The sequence below is a fragment of the Tasmannia lanceolata genome, unplaced genomic scaffold, assembly GCF_043159265.1.
Source record: "Tasmannia lanceolata isolate RefF3 unplaced genomic scaffold, GAP_Taslan_0.1 ptg000008l, whole genome shotgun sequence".
NCBI lineage: Eukaryota > Viridiplantae > Streptophyta > Magnoliopsida > Canellales > Winteraceae > Tasmannia > Tasmannia lanceolata.
In genome coordinates this window covers 25,791,755-25,811,804 of record NW_027518685.1, presented here as the reverse complement: position 1 = coordinate 25,811,804, position 20,050 = coordinate 25,791,755, and the positions used below count along the sequence as shown (strand labels likewise).

Here is a 20,050-nt window from a genome sequence, read left to right as displayed (position 1 = left end):
CCTTAGGATGAGATATTCATATGATGCATTTCGTATAAGTTTTCTTTCAAAAAATAAATAAAAAGAAGAAGAGAGAGAATAACTTTTATTGTCATGGCATCCCAAGGAAAACTAATAAAATAAGATCTATTGTAATGTAATGTTCCCAGTATTTTTGATCTGGTCAAAACACCTTTTTTGAGTGTTTTGACCAGATCAAAAATCAAAGGCTTGGTGGTTTGCCACCCCTTGCAGATTTGACGGTCGGCCACCATATAATTTCTCATTAATAATTTCCTTTATGCTTTTAAATGATATAAAAGTTTCTGTTCCCTTATGAGTTTCTGTGATTGAAGCTCACACCAATAAAATTTCAAATGTGAACACGACTTACATACAAGAGGACCACAGCGAGGATGGGAACTAGATAAGGAGTTATCTTAATTATGTATTTCCAATAAGATGTTGAGACATCAATTACATTATTTCATGGTTGAATCAGCTTAAATGTTGAGTTTATTTCCGCATAATTGTTATATGTCAATTAACGGGCCGGGCTTCAGGCTTCTGAACCAGGGTGTTACATATACGGAGTACAACCTTATTTACATTGTGGCCCATCAAATAAACGATTTCGACATTCACATCATATAAACTCTCACCATTTACAGCCTCCATGGGCTCGTTTTCATAAAAAGACAACTTTTACAGTGTTATTATTAAATATTTTCGTGCGGATATCATTCCACACTATCAACTATAAATTCCATGCAAAAAAAAAATCCCACAAACCCTAGACCTCGCCCAACCACAGAGGAGGAGAAATGGTGTCTGGGTCAGGAATCTGCGCGAGGCGAGTGGTGGTAGATGCGCGTCACCACATGCTGGGTCGACTCGCTTCGATCCTCGCAAAAGAGCTGCTCAACGGGCAAAAAGTAGTAGTGGTTCGTTGCGAAGAGATATGCCTATCTGGTGGACTCGTTCGCCAAAAAATGAAGTACTTACGTTTCCTCAGAAAGAGGATGAACACCAAACCCTCTCATGGTCCCATCCACTTTCGTGCTCCCGCAAAGATCCTCTGGAGAACCATTCGAGGGTAATAAAACAAACCCAATTCTACTCTTTTTATTTCATAGTTATGGTGTTTTCAAATTGGGTTTTTTTTTGGTTTGTGGTTTTATGTAGTATGATCCCTCACAAGACTAAGCGTGGGGCTGCGGCGCTAGCTAGACTCAAGGCGTATGAGGGGGTTCCTGCTCCTTATGATAAGATGAAGAGGATGGTTATCCCAGATGCACTGAAGTAAGGGATTTTGTGATCAGTGTATTGATTTGATTTTTTTTTATTTTTAAATTTGTGTTTTATTTTGTTGTTTTGTATCTATATATTGTAATTGGGGTTTTGTCTTCTTATTTGTTTTTCAATAATGATAGGGTTTTGAGGCTTCAGCCTGGTCATAAGTATTGTCTCTTGGGCCGTCTTTCGAAGGAGGTTGGATGGAGTCACTATGATACCATTAAGGTCTGTCCATGATGCCCTTCTTCTTTTCTAATGTTATTTATTATAAATTTCCTTTCTCTCTGTCTTTCATATAAAGTTAATCTGTGTGCACATGTGGATCTTATTGATTACAAATGTGTGTTTGTTTTCTAGAATTTTGTTCATTTTTACTTTTTGTTGGTTTTATATCTGAATTGTCACTGAATAATAATATAACTTAGCAATGCTAGGGTTAAGCTTGTGTGACAGACTGGCAGCTAGGACAGACTTGTTCCTTGCGTAAATAGTTCAGTCTCTTTTTATTGGCTAGTATTTGATGGTTCTTCCCATAATTTTATTTTATATCTATTTTGGACTTAATGTTGGTAGGGATGAAGTGGAATGAAACATGCGATGGGTTCCTTGAGAAACCTTGAAAGATTATGGCCTTTTTCCTAATTGTGTCTTGACTAATCAATCAATTTCATCCTCTCGGGATCACACATACATACTTTATCACGTAACATTTATACTCATGTCATTTTTGTTATTTACTTATTAATGTACAAAGGGATTTGCTAGGGATCTTCGCAGAAGGCGTTTCTCGAAACGGCTGTTGCATGAGAGAGCAGCCACCTCGGATGAATTAAATGTATAAGCCAAAATCTGAGCCTATGTGGCTGGTCTCTCATGCAACAGCCATTCCGAGAAATGCATTCTGCGATGGTCCCTAGCAAATCCCATGTCCAATACATGTTTAATACTTTATTTATCAATCAGCTTATCTTTTTTCCATGATTTTGTACATGTTTGTTGTTTTGGAGGGACCGATCTCCTAAGCAAGAATGCCCCTCTAGAGATCCTAAGATAAAAAATGAACAACATTTTCAGAAGCTAGAAATAATTATCAGTTATGATGATCAAAATAATTGGTTCTCCATAATGCCATTGCTCATCCTTTAGGCATCATTTCTTGTGGAAGATGTTGGTTTCTACTGTATGTGGGTGGTTATGAATAATACGGTGAAATGCATTAGATTTGGGTGAGAGATAGGGTGATAATACTCTAGCCATTGATAGTTTCTGCATCTTGTGGAAGAATAGTTCAGTATGATTTTTGCTCTTCCTGATGGAAAGTCTCTTTTGAGGCCTGTAGATGGGGCTAACATGGTGTGGGGTGAGTTCTTGGATTATGGACTGTGGGAGAAGCTATGTATTATCATTGGATTAGGACTAAAAGTTGGTGGGCTTTCTACGACTTGATTTTTTTGAGGTTTGGTTATGAGAATATTACATTTATAGTTGAAAGTGTTGTCAATCGGTATGTATATTTGGGTTGGTTTTGTGGGTCCATTTGGCGGTGATTTAGCCTTGTTTTGGCTAGTAGGGGTGCCAGTTAAAGCATTTAGAAGATTTTACGTTATTGGGATTGGAAAGGTTTGGGGTGGGTATCTCATTTAAGGCAGTATTAAGAGGATGAAGGTCATTGGTTGGTTGCTGTTCAGCAAATGCCTTCTGCATGGATGAAGATGATTAGACTCACCAAGTTTTTACCCTGATTTTTGTCTCCATTTTTGCCACGTTTGACTCTAGAAGCTCCTTCCCTTAGAGGTGTTGCTGCTCACCTCTACTCTCTTGTTCATTTCTTAGCTCGAAGTGACTCCTGACTCCCTCTTTCCACCTGACACACTCCTCTACTGTTATAAGCAACTCTGTATTCCTATGATTTAGCCGTCACTTTGAATTTATTGCCGGTGAAGGACCTGGCTTCTACTTTCTTTCCTGAATATGAATCCAGGGACCACAGTCACTTGAATTATCTATTCTTTTTGGTGTAATAATCACTTTTCTTGTTGTTCCAGCTTCAGAACCTTCCTCTTTTCTTGACAACACTGGACATTTCTCACTTCCATGACGATCGATCCTGTAGTTAAAACCTTTAAATTTCGAGACCGACACCGAAATCGATCAAAACCGAAACGGTCATTTATTTCGGCCGAAATTTCGCTTTTTCCGAAATTTGACCCAAAAAATCTGTTTTTTTAATATTTGACCGAAATTTAATGTTGAATAAAATATTGGTTTCGGGTTTTGTACAAGATTTCTACCGAAATTTCAAAATTTCAGGGAGCAAGACCGGTACCGAAACCGAAATTTTAAACCTTGGTTAAAACCATAGTTACCAGGGTGGGAAACGAATTCAGGAAACGAAACGTGAAACGGAAATGGGAAACGCATGAAAAAAATACAGGAGAGACGAGAAAACAATAGAAAATAGTATGAGAAATGTCTTAGGAAATGTATTATAAGTGTTTCAGAAACGATAGAAAAAACACAAATGAAAGTTCCACACATTATTTTTCTATTTGATTTGTTTAATACAATATATGCTATTGTTTTCTATTTTAATATCTATTCCACAATCTTTATGTGTTTTTTCCAAAATGATTTTCGTAAGTTCCACACATGTTTCCTACACGTTTCACATGCATTTTCTTATTTCTTTTTTTTTTGAATGGTAGCAAAAAGTTTCACATGCTTTTTTTTACGAGTCTTGGGTATGTTTATCACGCGTTTACACATGATTTACATAAGTTTCTCATATGTTTCCCATGTGTTTCGGAAACATTTCTCCAATTTTGTATCATGTTTTGGAAACATTTCTGAAACGCGTTTCCCGCATTTTAGGGGAAACGAGTTTCCCACCAGCAAGAAACGCATTTTAGGGGAAACGGGTTTCTCACCCGCCCAAGGAGTTTCTGGAAACTATGGTTAAAACAATCCAGAGGCAAAAATTCATATGTTAACAATTTCCGTATGTCATCTTGATACCTTCCCAATCTAGCGCCTTTACCGAAGGTTTTTCTGAGATCAACCTCAGCTCAAACCCTGATAAAATGGCCTCTATCTTCGACTGTAGTAGTAAGATCAAATTTAATGGGGCCTTCCAACCCTACTTGTGCTCGGGAAGATAATACTCCATGGGTATTCTAGGCATCCAAATCCGCCTAGATGTTGTGTGGATGCTGTCCTTTTCAACATTAAAATTTGTCTTCCATTTACTGAGCAATAGGTTGTGTTCTGCCACCGCTCAGGAGAGGTACTCCAAATAATTCTTGATCATAATCATCTTCATTCTCAAATTGGAAATGAGAACTCATTGTCTAGAGTTACATCAATTATTTTCACATCTACTGCTATTTCCACATCACATTAGTTCAATTCTTAAGAAAGGTTTTAATTATATTTAGGCGAAGCACCTTGCCGATTGGGGATAAATTCCACTTGTTTCTGGCTTTTCAAGGATTTCTTCATCAAAGTTTATTTCTCTACAGTAACAATTCTAACCTCTCTTTCTTGATTGCCTGCTGTTATCCGCTTCACATTCTCCTTGGCACTCAGTTGTAGAGCGCACCCCCCCCCCCCGCGCGCGCGCGCGCGCTTATTTAATCCTCTCCTGTGATTTTTTCTTCTTGATTACTTAGCTTGTAGCCTTTTTTTCTCCCATACGCAATGCTTTGGTCTGATTGAACTGAGAAAGATCTCGGTTGAAGCTCTAGTTTATAACACACAACAGGTTTACTTATGTGTAAGGGAATCGTGTCCAACATGTGACCTTGGTGCTTAATCTCGGTAGAAGGACCTTTAGTTTGTCTCTAAATTGCGGCAGCTACCTCCATTGGATCCCCCTTGTATTCAATCTCCTACTATGATCTTCATCTCTTTCTTGATTACGTAGCTTGATAGCATCTTGATGTGATCCGGCCATAGGATGTTCATTTTGTCGATATTTTGTGGGCATGCTTGTTTATTTTTATTTTTGCTTTTTTAGTTATATTTGATTGGTCCTAGATGTGGGGATGTCCTCATCAACCCTATGGCCCATTATCTTACCCATTCTACCCATAGACCACAATCCAATACGATAAACCCAAGCCTAAAACCCGTTTTTTATACTATTGGACCTTCCCCATGGCCCACCAATTAAACCCTTAAACCCTTAAACCAATCCCTTCTCTTACAAAACCCCAACTCTCTGCTCATTTACCCAAGTTTTGGAGAATCGATAAAGAACCCCTCTCCATCTTTCTTTCCTCTTCTTCATCCCCTCTCCTCTCGGTTGGTGTGCAGCTGCCAACGTTCCCCTCCCATTCCCTCCCCTTGTTCCCTTCTTCTCTTTCTGCTCTCTTCTCCCCCACCTCACCTCATAATTGGGTGTGCAGCCGTCACCTCCCTTTGCTTCTCTTCCCACCTCTCGGCTGGTGAGCAGCTACCCCTTCTCGGTTCGCTTCCTCCCCTCTTTCCTCTTGTCTCTTTCTCACCCCTTAGATCATGGCCGTGAGGTCTCTTTCCCTTCCCTTTCTTGCTCATATTTCGTCACTCTCTCGCCACTTTCTCTTAGTTCTAGCTGAGAGCAGCCCCTTCTCTCTCTCTCTCTCTCTCTCTCTCTCTCTCTGATACCACATGCCGCAGAACTACCAAGGCACGAGGCAGCATGCTACTTACCATATTGTATATTTTTCCACCTTGATCCAATAATCCCCTTCTTCTTTATCTTTCTATCATTTCTTTTCTTTTCCCCATGTATTCCTTATTTTCTCCTATTTTCTTTACACCCATTTGCCTGACCATTCCCATACCCATACCCACATTGTGACAAACCCTGATCCCATTACTTGTTGCCATGCTTAGCCGCCATTTGGTATTGATTTAGCCATGGGTGTATTTATTTCATAGACCTGATATTTGTGTTACATTCACTTTAGATTTGATTTAATTTTGGCTGCCTTTCTTCATGGAGTTCATGGGCTGATTTATTTTCTACTGATGAACGAATTCAATGGTCTTCATTTCCTACAAAACTCTAGCTATAACTGATTATTATGTTATGTTTAATGTGGTTTTGAGAATATATGTTCTCGCATTGAATGAGAAAAATGAGAAAGGAAAACACTTCCAAAATGAGATTTCGTTTGGAATATAAAGAACAGAAGTGGAATTGGCCGACGATTTGTTCAATTCCACAGTTTTTTTTGTGCAGATACGAGCTCACTTGTCTTTTGCGCATGTGTCACAACGTGGGATTTCATCTTTATCTTCCAAACGAAATCCCGTTTTGCTAGCAGCCCCTCAATGTGAAATCAGATTCATGCTCCTATGTTCCCAGAATTGACTTGCAAACTCTAAGCTTGCACCACTTCTTCTCCCATACATGATGCTTTGGTCTGATTGTACTGGGAAAGATCGCTGTCGAAGCTCTGGTTTACAACACATAAAGGTTTACTCATTTATTAAGGAATCTTGTCTAAAGCTCTGCTCCCTTGGTGATTAATCTCGGATGATGCTCTGGTTTACAACACACAACGTGTTTACTCATTTGTAAAGGATTCTTGTCTAAGGCCATGGTGGGCTTGGTGGTCAAGTGATTGGGCCCCATATTTCTTCTCTTGACTGAAATTCTTAGCCAATTCAAGCCTTGTAATTGTATATAGTTTGAGATCGACTACAAAGACATCTTGTATTATTGGCTTAAAAACGAACATGACCCAGTGCAAATGTGGCATATATGCTTGGTGATCGGGACTGTTGATCTGATTGCCCATCACAGGGCAACCCAGTGGTTCGAGGTCTGATTTTGGACAGAGATCTCGTTGAGGAATGAAAAATCGAATTCTTAATGAAAATTGAAGTCTTTTTCATCATGCTTAGTAAAGGTATAGAATCATCCAATTAGAGTGGGACCAAGTGCAATTGGTTGGATTTGTGATGGCCAGCAATACGTATAGACCAGATCATAGTACTCATGGCAATGGATCCATCAGTGCGATGATTGTTTTCCTTGATCTAAAACAATTCTGGACAGAATAGTTTTTCCATAGCCTATGTGGTCTAATTGTCTCCGACCCTAATTGCCCTATTCCCTTCTCTGCTTGCCATGATTATTAGTAATTTGGCCTTCTCCTAAACTTGAATGGGTGTCTTGTGTTGGGGAGGAAACTAACTTGACTCATTAGACCTGCCAAGTGAAAAGAGCCATACAGGAATAGATTAATACTTGTTTGTATCTTCATTGTTAATCTTTTCATGTATTTATTTTCTTTCTCAAATTATTTGTACTAGCATTGGAATTTTTCATGGTGTTACGGTTAATGATATCGTTTGTTTTCTTTATTTTGACAGGAGCTGGAGGACAAGAGAAAGCAGAGGTCTCAGGTTGCATATGAAAGAAGAAAGCAGCTCACCAAGCTGAGGGTGAAGGCGGAGAAAACCGCGGAAGAGCAGCTTGGAAGCCAGCTAGAAATCCTAGCACCAATTAAGTATTAGTAACTACTACTAAGCAGTGCCATTTTAGTTTTGTTTTGTGATGAGGAATTGTTTTGTTTTAGATGCAAGTTCTTCTTTTGATTACTCTCTCCATACTCAGTAGCCTATTCTCAGTATGCTTCAATCTCCTCCTTTTGAATTTAGTTACCATGAATGGTTGGAATAGCGAGTTTCTTTTATTTCTACTCTGCTTTTACACTATTAGTTACAATGAATGGTTGGAATAGTGACTTTCTTTTATTTCTCTTCGACCTTTACAAATATTAGTTACCATGAATGGGTGAAGAGTTCTTTTCTTCTTTTGATTAGTCTGTTTGCTTTCATCTTATTTGTAAACGGGGCATTGATGCTTACTTTGCAAGCCATTAACTTTGTCATTTTAAAGAGTTATGATGTTGGCACATGATTTTCCATGGAAAATTATGAGCTCTCAAAAGTAGACCACTTGTTCAATGATCCAAACCATTCTCTATTGTGCTCCAGAATGTACGGGCCATGGACCAAAATCCACCCCAATTGGGGAATTCAATGTCTCCAATTGCTGGATGGACCATCTCCCTATTCCCTTGCCCACCACTTTGTAAACCTATATTACATTGAAAAAAATCATGGCTGCCAAACATGGCTTAAAATGGTGGGTTTTTTTTTCTTTTCCTTTCGGTTTCTCACCCTATCTTGTGCTCTCCTCCCTCATTCCCCTCTCTAATCTCTATCTCACCGGCCCTCTATTCCTTTCTCTCATAAACAAATGGCCAAAGTGTTCAAAATTACAAACATGTTAACCTGCAATGGAAGAAGAAAATAGGCCTGTATCATGTAAGTGAACACTCCATAAATAGAGTTTTAATAAGGTGTGTCAACCGTACATGCAGATCTTTTACAAGAAGATAGTGAGGCCCACATTATTCGATGATCCAAACCATTCATTTGTTTGAGACTGACCCCAGAACCATCTCCATAGGATAATCCTAACCCTTCGATCTGTAGGGGTTTCCATAATGGGTCGTCCCTCTATAGATAGGAGGGGCTAGGATTATCTTAAGGAGATAATTTCTGAGGCATGGTCTATTTATGTTGGGGCCCAACAAATGAATGGTTTGGATTATCGTATGTGTCCACAATTAATTGCATCCACCAATCAAACGGTTAGAATCATTTGATGGGGAGAGATTTTGCAGTGTGATCTATTAACTACTATAAACAAACAGGGCCAAAGGTAGACCCCACCAGTCAATTTGCAAGACCACCACATCATTTACTAGTAGCTCGGACGTGCAGCCAAAACAATAGCCCGCATTATTGAGTCATCTAAACCATCCATTTGACTTCCATCTGCTTGTCTTCATCTCCTGCCGTCCATTTTAAATATGCACAAATTGGAGGGTTATGATCATCTGACGGAGAAGATCTTGGGGGCACCACGAACCTATTTTATACGGGCTCATGCTAACATACGCTTTTGCGCCGAGACGCTCGCAGATCACGAGTTTTGGGAGCTGATATTTACGCCCCTTTTAATAATTCTGCGGACACCCGATTTCAAACCTTTTCACCGGTTAAAGAAAGTAGCCAATTTCACATAGCCAGTCTTTTTTAAAATGACCAAAATACCCATAAAAGCATCTAAATCCAGAGTCCATGCTGGGCTGTAAATGGCTGCCTGCATGGTGCCGCTGGAATGGGAAAAGAGATAGGTTTTGTTTCCTTCTCTTTTACTCGGATTATGAGTGCCATCCCTGTTTCAGCTACTATAAAAAAAAAAAAATCGGCCTTTTTTCTTTCTATTTTCCTCGGAAAACCTAAAATCACACAATCGGCTTGGTAAGTGAAGAAAACTTAGGGTGAGTTTGACAATGTTTCAAGTCAAACATTTGGGCTCTAATTTCTTCCAATCTATTTATATTTTGCCTCTTAGACGAAATTATATGAAATATATAGCGCCATTATTATGATGTGGAATTTTGGTGTTAAGTTGGATTTTCTCAAGTAGATGTTGATTTGCAATGGAATTTATGGGAAGTCAATAAATAATTGCAAATCTGTAAATATTGCCTATGCTATTGTAAGCCAATCGTTCATATCGAGAGCTTCTTGATACCAGGATGCATTTTCAGCAAAATTTTGGAACTTACCTCTCGACATTATGAATTGGGTAGATTATTGTATTGTATTTACAGTGTTGCTTAGAGAATGCTTTAAACACTGTTGTTTGTGTCGAGGGTTCAGATTAGATGCTTATTTACTTTTGTGTTGTATGGTAGAGCTTGTGGGAGCTTATAGGATTTGTGTTTCTACAGTACTTGGAATAAAAACTAGGAGAGAGAAAGAGAGAGTCTAGTAATACTTTTTAACATTATGAGAGAGAGAGAGAGAGAGAGAGAGAGAGATTCTAAGCTGGATTTGGGTGTTGAAAGCTTAATTTTGGCGAGATGGGGCTGGATTTGGGTGAGATGCTGCTGGTTTAGGGCGAGAGACAGACGTGTGGGAGAGAGAGGAAGAGGGTTTAAGGGTTCGGAGAGAGATGGGATTTGAATCACTGTCATGGGTATTTTGGTCATTTCCAAAAGTGCTTTTGTGGTATAAATGGCTACCTTCTTTAGCCCCTTTTGTGGGGTGAAAATGGGTGTCCGCAGAATTAAAAGGGGCGTAAATATCAGAGCCCTAATTATATGGACATAATATATTTTCCTCCTTTTGTCCCTAGGCCCTAGCCACCCCATTTTAGTGTAAAAAAGTAGTCATAAATCATATAAATACACCAAAGTGGGGTGGCTCGGGGAAGAAAAGGGAACAAATATATCATCTCATTCAGCGCAACTGGTGGCCCACCCTCTGGTTCCGCGCCGGAGTACACCCTGCGCACATTATCTTTTCGTCTCACTGAAACTGTTCTCTCTACCTATTCCCAATTCAAAATCTAAAATCAGATTCAAGCTCTGCTCCTACACGGTTCTTCTCGACAGTCGCAAGAATTTTAGGGTTTGAGAATGTAGGTCTGCCAAGAGGATCTAGATCACCTCCCTGTCTAAAATGAGGGGAGATTCAATAATTCAGCCCTATCCATGCCCTACATCAGGGTTCCAAAGAATTAGGGTTTTCCTTCTAGTCGTCTGTAAGTAGAGATTTGGGGTTTTAGGTTTTTCACATTTCCTAGATAATTTGGCAATTCGATTACTGTTGAACCTGATCTTTTGTTAAGAGAAAAAGAATTTTGATGTGATTTGAAATGGAGTTCACGGATTCTTACAAGCAAACAGGTCCTTGCTGTTTTTCCCCTAATGCTCGTTTTCTCGCCATTGCGGTCGATTCTCGTCTTGTTATTCGAGACGTTCTCTCCCTCAAGGTATTCATCTCTCTTTTGTTTAGGATTATCTATTTGTTTTTGTATTGTTGGATTTTGATTTCTCTTTTGTTGAAGATTAGAATAGAGATCTAGTTTTGCTGCTCTTGCTACAAGCTGAATCTGATTCCATGATATTGAAATTAATTAAGTTTTTTCCCCTTTGGATGAATTTCATGAAGAAAAGATATAAACGCATACATTGCATCGATAGAGTTGGACTCGATAAGAAACAGAGTTCATAGACAGTTAGAGCTTGATACATTCGTGAAATCATGGGTTTAAAACTTTAAATCTTGTCATTTGAGAATGATGTAACTAGGGCAAATCCTTTTTTTTTTTTTTTTTTGAATGGTAACTAGGGCAAATCCTAGTTACATTGTTCACCTTCTTGTTGGAATGGCAGATTTGTGCCCATAAAAACCGAGCAGAAGACTAAATTTCTGTTGAAAATTTAGTTGATACCATAATGTTGTGTAAGCATTGTGACTTATGAGCATATTAGTATTTCAAAGATCACTCTAGGGTTATCTATATCTTTCGATTATCTTGGAAGCATTTAAGGACCTAGCTCTTAGGACTTAATGCCATGTGAAAGAGATGTCTATTTTAATTTTCTACAATCACTCATGCAACTATGCATGAAGGATTATGGTCGTTCAACCATGGAATGGCAAATTTTTCATCTTCAACCTCTCATCATAGAGTATCACATGGTCCATTAGCATTATTCGTCCTTAATTTTTATTGTTATGTTCTGATTGATGCTTGATTTGTACACCAGTTAATATTCACCTCATGGGGTGACACCATGAGAAACTTACTAGTTGCCTTGAGAAATGTCTAAAGAATGTGTATGGCTCATTTACTATTGCACCATAAGTTGAATATGGTGGTCACTTACAGGCTGGACGTCCATACTTCATAGTAAATGTGTATGAACCTGTCAGAACTCTCCTATCCTTCTTCTAGCTGTTAAAATCACATGATATGTCCATAATGTGCCCCCGTGTTTCATTAGTAATTGACCATTTTGCCAATCTTGTTGTCAGCTGTGTTGTTTGTTTGGATGTATTCATCTCTTTATCAACTCACTTTTTATTAGGATGCATGCCTTTGTTTTCTTGATGGCCCGCATCTACATTTCATTGGCTTTTATGCTTACTGGAATTGCTTCATCTCTATCTCTTGCAATTGGGCTACTAAACTCGTTGGGTATGGTTTTCCTTAATCACATGTCGTCTTTATCTATGCAGGTCATACAATTATATTCGTGTTTGGAAAAGATAAGCTATATTGAATGGGCTCTTGATTCAGAGTACATACTATGTGGTCTTTATAAGAGACCAATGGTACAGGCATGGTCATTGACCCAGCCCGAATGGACATGCAAAATAGATGAAGGCCCTGCTGGGATTGCTTACGCAAGGTGGAGTCCTGATAGTCGTCACATTCTTACTACATCTGATTTTCAGTTGCGATTAACAGTGTGGTCACTGGTGAACACCGCTTGTATCCACGTGCAATGTCCAAAGCATGCTTCGAAGGGCGTCTCTTTTACCCAAGATGGAAAATTTGCTGCAATTTGCACGAGGCGTGATTGCAAGGACTATATAAATTTGTTGTCTTGTCATACATGGGAACTCATGGGGGTTTTTGCTGTTGACACAATAGACTTGGCGGATATTGAATGGTCTCCAGATGATAGTGCTATAGTGATATGGGATTCATCTCTTGAATATAAGGTATCTAGTTTGATCGCTTTTCAAGAACCTGAGATACCAATCATAACATATATATATATATATATATATATATATATATATATAGAGGAATATGTTCGTGCGCTTGAGCGTTGGAACCAAATGGTGCGCTTGAGTGCACCATTCACATGGGTCCCACAATTTCTGTGAGGATCCAAACCACTCATTTGCAAGGCTCTATCATAGATAGGGTGTGTACCAAAAATCAGCTCCATTGAATCATCCTAACCCCTCCAAAAGTGGAGGGCAAAAATGGGCAGATTTGTGGTCTGTCCATTTTGACCTCCACAAATGGATGGGTTAGGATGATCCTATGGAGCTGATTTTTTGTACACACCCTATCTATGTAAGGCCCTTTCTAGTGAATGCTTTGGATCATCCTAACAATGTGGGCCTCATTGGTTTGAGAGCTCAAGCTCACCATAAGGTTCCAACGCTCAAGCTCACAATCCTTTTCCTCATATATATATATATATATATATATATATATATATATATATATATATATTTATATATTTATATATGGAGAGACAAACAGACACACACTTGCGATGTTAATAATGTTGGTGCTATTTCTGAAATAATCAGTTTGTGCCATCTTCAATAATTATTTCATTGAACTCAACTTAGAACAGACATTTATTTACAGCAGAATTGCAAGGATTTTTTTTTAGTTGTGATAACAGCCATAGCACATCTTTTCTCGAACTTTACCTACATGTTTTCTCAAACTATATCCATATTAACCACTTTTTAGCTTGCATTTATTACTATCATTATCTGTTTTTAGTATGGAACTCTCATAAGTACCACCTGACCCTCTGGTTATTTTTCTAACATATACACTTTGTCTTTGATAAGAATTATTCAGATGAATGAGATTTTTCTGGCACCTTATTCTTATAAATATCTCTAGAATAAAAATGTTCTGTTCAACTCTTTATATAGCTAGCTAGATGCTATCTCAAATTCTCAATTACATTTTTTTGTATAAACGGGCTCGTGGTATCATTTCCATGCAAACATTCCTTATTTGAAACATGAAAGCCCAGAAATAATATGGTATTTGATACAGGTCCTGATTTACTCTCCAGATGGTAGATGCCTATTTAAATATCAAGCATATGAAAGTGGATTGGGTGTGAAAACTGTTGCCTGGTCTCCATGTGGCAAGTTTTTGGCGGTGGGTAGTTATGATCAGATGTTAAGGGCATTGAACCACCTGACATGGAAAGTCTTTGCTGAATTCATGCACATAGCCACTGTTCGTGGTCCTTGCAGTGCACCTGTTTTCAAGGTAAAAATTCCCTTCCCATTTTAGGAATACTATTTTCCATGTTATTCTGAATTGACCAGAAAGCATAACTATTTCATTTAAATATTTTTGCAGGAGGTAGATGAGCCTTGGCAACTAGATATGTCAGAATTATATCTGACTGACGAATTTCCTCATAATATACAGGGAAACTGTCCAGGTAGGCATTTATTGATGGTCATATTACTTATGTGGTCCCATAGTGTTTTATTTTATTCTGCGTGAGTGTGCTTTATGTAACTGGAGCATACATAATTACAGAGTAGATGTACCATGTATTTGATAGATTATGGTGTCTTGATCTTGCATCATCGACTACCACAAGTAGAGTTACTTTACCTTGGCCGAGTTCTTGTCGGAGTCTAAATTTGGCCCTACCAAGTCAAGCAAAAACTCCTTTTGATAGATTATGGCGTCTTGATCTTGCATCATTGACTATCCCGAGTAGAGTTAGTTTTACCCTGTCCAAGTTCTTGTCCGATTCTAACTTTTGCTCTACCAAGTCAAGCAAAAACTCCTTTTAATAGCCCAACTTAATGAAACGTTGTCCGCGTCAACCATTGACTCGTCTGAGTCAACTCCAGTTTTTGCTTGGCTTAGTAGGGCCAAAGTTACTCTAGTTACAAATATACAATAGGGGCAGAGATTTCCCTGCACATAAAGCTACTTTGACAGCAACATTTGCATCTCTCAACACATGAGATGTGAAACATCAGTTCCTCTACAAATGTCTTGAATCTTGTCTAGCACATGGGTTAATCTCCAAAGGGCCCGGACTACATCAGAGAACTATGATATCACATCAAAAGACTCTCACTTACCCAAAGTCTACCAGTACCACCCAACTTGAAAAAGAAGATGCAGAGATGAGTCAACAATGCACTTTCTTCACCTTTCTTCGAGTCTGTCATGCTAAGACAACTGGAGTAAGGCCTTATTTTATCATTCCTCAATATGCTACCCACCTTCGCTAGAATCCGATTTCCGCAGAACTCCCATTTAATTTAATTTTGATGGAATTGGGCGGAGCCGATCTTCAAATCGAGCTACACTTTTCCTTTCCACTACGAACGATGAGAAAACCCAACTCCTTTGTAGACCTTGGACTAACATTCCCCAGAACTTTTTTCTTACTAAAGCCTACCTCACCATTAGGTTTTTGACATCTTTAGTAATTTTTTCTACTGATTTTCTTTATCTTCAAAGTTTCTCATTTATAAATGTGGTCCTCAATACGCTGATCCCGATTCCTCATGATCCTCCGCCCTCTCTCTACTTAATTAATTCTTTTTCATATAGAGAGGTGAGAAAATTAAGATAGATAGTATAGTAGTGGCCACTTAGAACGAGAATCAATCTCTTTTACGAGACTCATTGAGAATCAGTCTCAATTTAGCTCACTTTTATGGCATCCGGCCTAAAGCTCCTTCGATATTGGTGGAATATGAGCTCGTGGGGGAGAAACCCGAAACATGACTAGAGCATTGCCTAACCAGGTTTCTAAACCTCCTAAACCTAAAATTGCCGCAACTTGCACATGATTTTTTGGCCCAAGTGATGCAGAGAAAAAATGTTTATTACAAGTTTGTATGGTTACCGTGGTGATTGGGGCAGGAGGTTTGCTACTGTTGATCAGAGGCCCAACATCATCTTTTGTTGCCTTGAAAGTAGCAGGTGGGAGTCGGATGGGTATTGAAAATGTTTAGCATGTATGTGCTATTCTTATTATACCAAAAAAAAAAAAACATTGAAATAGTTTTGACCCATGGTCTTAAAAAAAACATTGGAAATAGTTTTGACCCATGGTCTTTTGAGTTTTGATTACTCAATGCACGTTCTATGTATGCTGAAAAGCCTCCATTCAAGCAAAATATGTTTTTTGAACTTGTGTTATGCTTTTTTTCTTTTGTCATCCTTTACAGGAATGACAAGATGATGCTCTTTCTATTTAGATCTGTACTCTGGGCTATACTTCACATTATAGGATATTTCTTAACTAGTTTAAAATTCCAAGCTGGAAAGTCAAGTGTATCAACATAGACAACACCTGTTGGTATTAAAGTTAAAAAATAGACCATGCAGATTAGTTCTTTGTCTGTAAGCTACTGAGGTAACCTGTTTTAACCATAGCATTATACAGACATGTAACTTTGCTGAAAGGAACTTGCTACCAATTGCTGTCAATGTTCACATTAGCGTTCATCATCTTAGTAGTCGGACTGACAAATACTAATTAATTCTACAAATTGTTACACTGGCATTATTGGCATTTGATTGGTGAATTCTTACCCTATGAACACAACTGGATTTCTAGAAAGTAATGTGTACTAAAAATAACTATTCATGGTATCATCTATGTGCATTTTACTGAAGTATAGAATGTTATCATTAACACTGCAGATCCTTGTGGTGTTGCCCTTATGGTTCTGGACTTCTGGGTATTTCTTTTCTTGGGCTTTGGATCACTGCATTTAAACTTCTATTTCATGATCAACTTTCCACTCATTTGATACTAGAATTATTCAAAATTCTAAACTGGTTTTGAATAAATACAATATGAGAACAACTAGGAGGACCGTTACTGTCGAGATCAATGCAACAGGTAGTTTTCGGGTTCATTTATGTTCAATCGAGACTGTTGATCTTGTAGCACATCATGACACAACCCACATGATCTTCGTTCCATGTCGAATGGACATCCCATGCATAAAAGGACTACAAAAATCAACGGTTTAGGTTTTCTTGATGAAACCCTAGACTAGGCTTGCTGGATCAAGGGCCTAAGATCATACTATCAAGGTGTTCTCAACAGCACTTGGCCAGACATGTGTTCTCTGGTCGAATTAATGGATCCAATCAGACATGTGGCACAAATGGGGCCCATTAAGGATCATGACGGCCCGTCTTTTTAGCACTTTCCATACGATACACACACACACACACACACATTATATGTCTTTCAGTTCTTTCTGAGTTTCGATATGTGCATCTGGGCCGCTTTCTACTTGATTTATCTGTGACGTCTCTTTACTTTATACTTGATTTATCGAAGTGCATGATCTCCATTGATACTTATCTTATCTGTGACGTCTCTTTACTTTATATTTGATTTATCGAAGTGCATGCTCTCCATTGATCCTTATCTGTGATGTCTCTTTAACTCTCCCTTCTTTGGTCTTTTTTGTTCAGAAAATTCCCCGGAGAGACACTTCAGAGTTAGGTACAAAGTAATGGAAATTCCTATTAGCTTGCCTTTCCAGAAGCCTCCTCCAGACAAACCCAGCCCAAAACAAGGCGTCGGTGAGTCCCTGATTCCTCTGTTTTACTTGTGAGGTCATTAAATGTTCTCTTCTTTTTCCACGCTGATTTGGTCAAGTTGTGTTAGCGAATTAGCATTATTAACTGATGGATGGATGTCAAGTTGTGTTTGCATGATACAACATGTGTATTTACAAAGTGGTAATGTTTTGGATATTGGTATTAAGGTCTCGACATGAGTAAACTACTAAATATCTGAGTAGCATATGCAGACAATATCCTTGATCACTTCAGAAACCTAATTCACCTAAATCATCTTACTGCTTGGAAAAATGGCTCTGGAGTCCTGTAAATTGTCAGGAATGGCAAAATCACACCAAATAAAGAAAGCAAATCCTATAATTATTTGATTTCAATTAAGAATTCCTACCACTTCCTATCATTTGGCCATGAGTTATAATGTTTTCCCTCTTAGAATTGATTGTCCATCCCTTAGGAGTCTTTACTAATCGACCCCGATTGCACCAACTTAGATAATCAACATTAGTATTTGAACTTTTACTGGCATAAATTTGATTTGCAGGTTTATTGTCATGGAGTAGTGACAGTCAGTATCTCTTCACCCGTAACGACAGCATGCCAACTGTTCTTTGGATATGGGACATCCACCATCTCGAACTTGCCGCCATATTAATTCAGAAGGAGCCAATTCGCGCAGCCGCGTGGGACCCAACATGCCCTCGTCTTGTTTTGTGCACTGGAAGCTCTCACTTGTATATGTGGTCCCCCTCTGGTGCTTGCTGTGTGAGTGTTCCATTGCCTCAGTTTTTTATCTCTGATCTCAGATGGAATTCGGACGGCAGTTGTCTTCTTCTTAAGGATAAGGAATCATTCTGTTGTGCTACTGTGCCCATGCTGCTGGAATCTAGTGAAGATAGTTCCGATTGCTAAACGATTTTATGTTTTTTTTTGTCAAGAGTCGCTGGTAAGATCCCATGATAAGTACGAAATCAGAGACTAGTTATTGGTAAACCAGTGTTCTTCATGCTTGGGAACCCATTTTCATTGGAAGCCTGCTACTTCTGGTTTACTCTTCCACAGCTTAGTGTATGTTACTGCATTGTTTCATATCTATATTATAGTTTCAATTTCCCATCTTATTTGCAAGCACAGTTACAAAGTTTTCTATTCAGGAAATGTTCAAAAAATTCGTAAAATGTTTGGAAAGAGTGAAAAATTCGGAAAAAAAGCCTGTGATTTTCTATTTACGACACTTATGAAATGATGTTGTGTCAGGATTGTCCCAAACAGTCCTCTTAATATTGCCTTGTGTACCTAAATAGTGGTATGATTGTCATTTAATATAAATATTTTTTTACTTTATTTTTCTAAGATACGAACGAGTTTTAAAATTTCGGTTTCGGACCCCGAAATTTCAAAATTTCAGGGTCGAAATCTGGTACAAAAGTTGAAATCAATATTTTATTCAATATTAAATTTCGGCGAAATATTAAATTAATTTAAAAAAAACAGATTTTTTGGGTCAAATTTCGGAAAAACCAAAATTTCGGCCGAAATAAATGACCGTTTCGGTTTTTAGTGGTTTCGGTGTCTGTCTCCACCGAAATCGAAATCCGATTGAAATTTAAAACCATGGGTAGAAAAGGCGTGGAAGGATAGTTAAGCGCATGTGTTTCCTTTATCAGGATCCAAGTTGAGTTGTCACTTCAATGTCTTTTTCAACATTGGGTTTAAATCGGTAATCAAAGTACAGGATTTTTTCCAAAAACTTTCAATTGTTCAGAGAATTTTGTGATTGCTGAGATTTTTGGGATTATTTTCCTCCCTAAAATACATTTATTGGGCTCCACCTCTGCCTCGTTTATGTGATCGGATCCATTGAACTGAACGGTAGCCATAAAACCACCCAAATGCTATTGAGAACACCTTGATCCGATGATCCGAGGCTCCTGATCTAATAAGCCTTGTTTATGGTTTCACCAAGAAAATTTAAGCTGTTGATTCCCATTTCGGGGTAGGGACCAAGACCAGGGGGGTCCCTTATGATCAATGATCTTGATCTCTCATACATGCCCCTTGTACGGCCCAAAATCACCTTTTACCATTAATCATAAAAGTGACTTTCTTCCTACTCCTTCTCTATTATCAAACCTAGATCTTTAAAGTAGATTCTTTGGGAAAATATGCAGTGTGGAAAGTTTTCTTGTATTATTCCCCTACTAATGATTTGGCCCATTTGCACAAGTGTGCTAAAAATGGAACCGTATATTCTGTAGGTCGCCATTGATGCATCAAGCTTCTTTTATAGGATGTCTGATCAACAATTTAGGGGTGCAACTTGGGCGGGTTCAACCTGTTCGGGTTCGGGTTGAGTTCGGGTCAGGTTCAGGTTGAGGGCTTGGGCAACCCGACCCGAGTCAACCTGACATTTTAAATATTTTTTAGCTTAAAATCTTAGGTTGGGTTCGGGTTGGCCTCAACCCGACCCGAGTTGCACCCCTAGTATCAGCATAGGATAAAACCATGTGGGCCCACCCATGATGTTCTACAAGATTATACATGTCCTGCCTG

At 38.5% G+C, this 20,050-nt stretch overlaps 2 protein-coding genes across 3 annotated transcripts; both read left to right on the top strand.

Moving 5' to 3' along the window:
- Positions 1 to 756: 756 nt before the first annotated feature.
- Positions 757 to 8,022, top strand: LOC143884972 (large ribosomal subunit protein uL13w-like). Its single transcript, XM_077388874.1, has 4 exons — positions 757 to 1,075; positions 1,165 to 1,281; positions 1,413 to 1,500; positions 7,639 to 8,022. Exons 1-4 carry the CDS (start codon positions 804 to 806, stop codon positions 7,780 to 7,782), a joined length of 621 nt encoding a protein of 206 aa, XP_077244989.1. The 5' UTR covers positions 757 to 803; the 3' UTR covers positions 7,783 to 8,022.
- Positions 8,023 to 9,472: 1,450 nt separating this feature from the next.
- On the top strand, positions 9,473 to 18,613 carry LOC143884971 (Transducin/WD40 repeat-like superfamily protein). 2 transcript variants are annotated; one of them, XM_077388873.1, is made up of 6 exons: positions 9,473 to 9,603; positions 12,379 to 12,867; positions 13,961 to 14,182; positions 14,276 to 14,360; positions 17,390 to 17,500; positions 18,042 to 18,613. In XM_077388873.1, exons 2-6 carry the CDS (start codon positions 12,472 to 12,474, stop codon positions 18,407 to 18,409), a joined length of 1,182 nt encoding a protein of 393 aa, XP_077244988.1. In that variant the 5' UTR covers positions 9,473 to 9,603; positions 12,379 to 12,471; the 3' UTR covers positions 18,410 to 18,613. The 2 variants fall into 2 exon arrangements, with proteins under 2 accessions (XP_077244988.1, XP_077244987.1); XM_077388872.1 differs by lacking the exon at positions 9,473 to 9,603 and adding an exon at positions 10,496 to 11,125.
- The last annotated feature ends 1,437 nt before the right edge of the window (positions 18,614 to 20,050 follow it).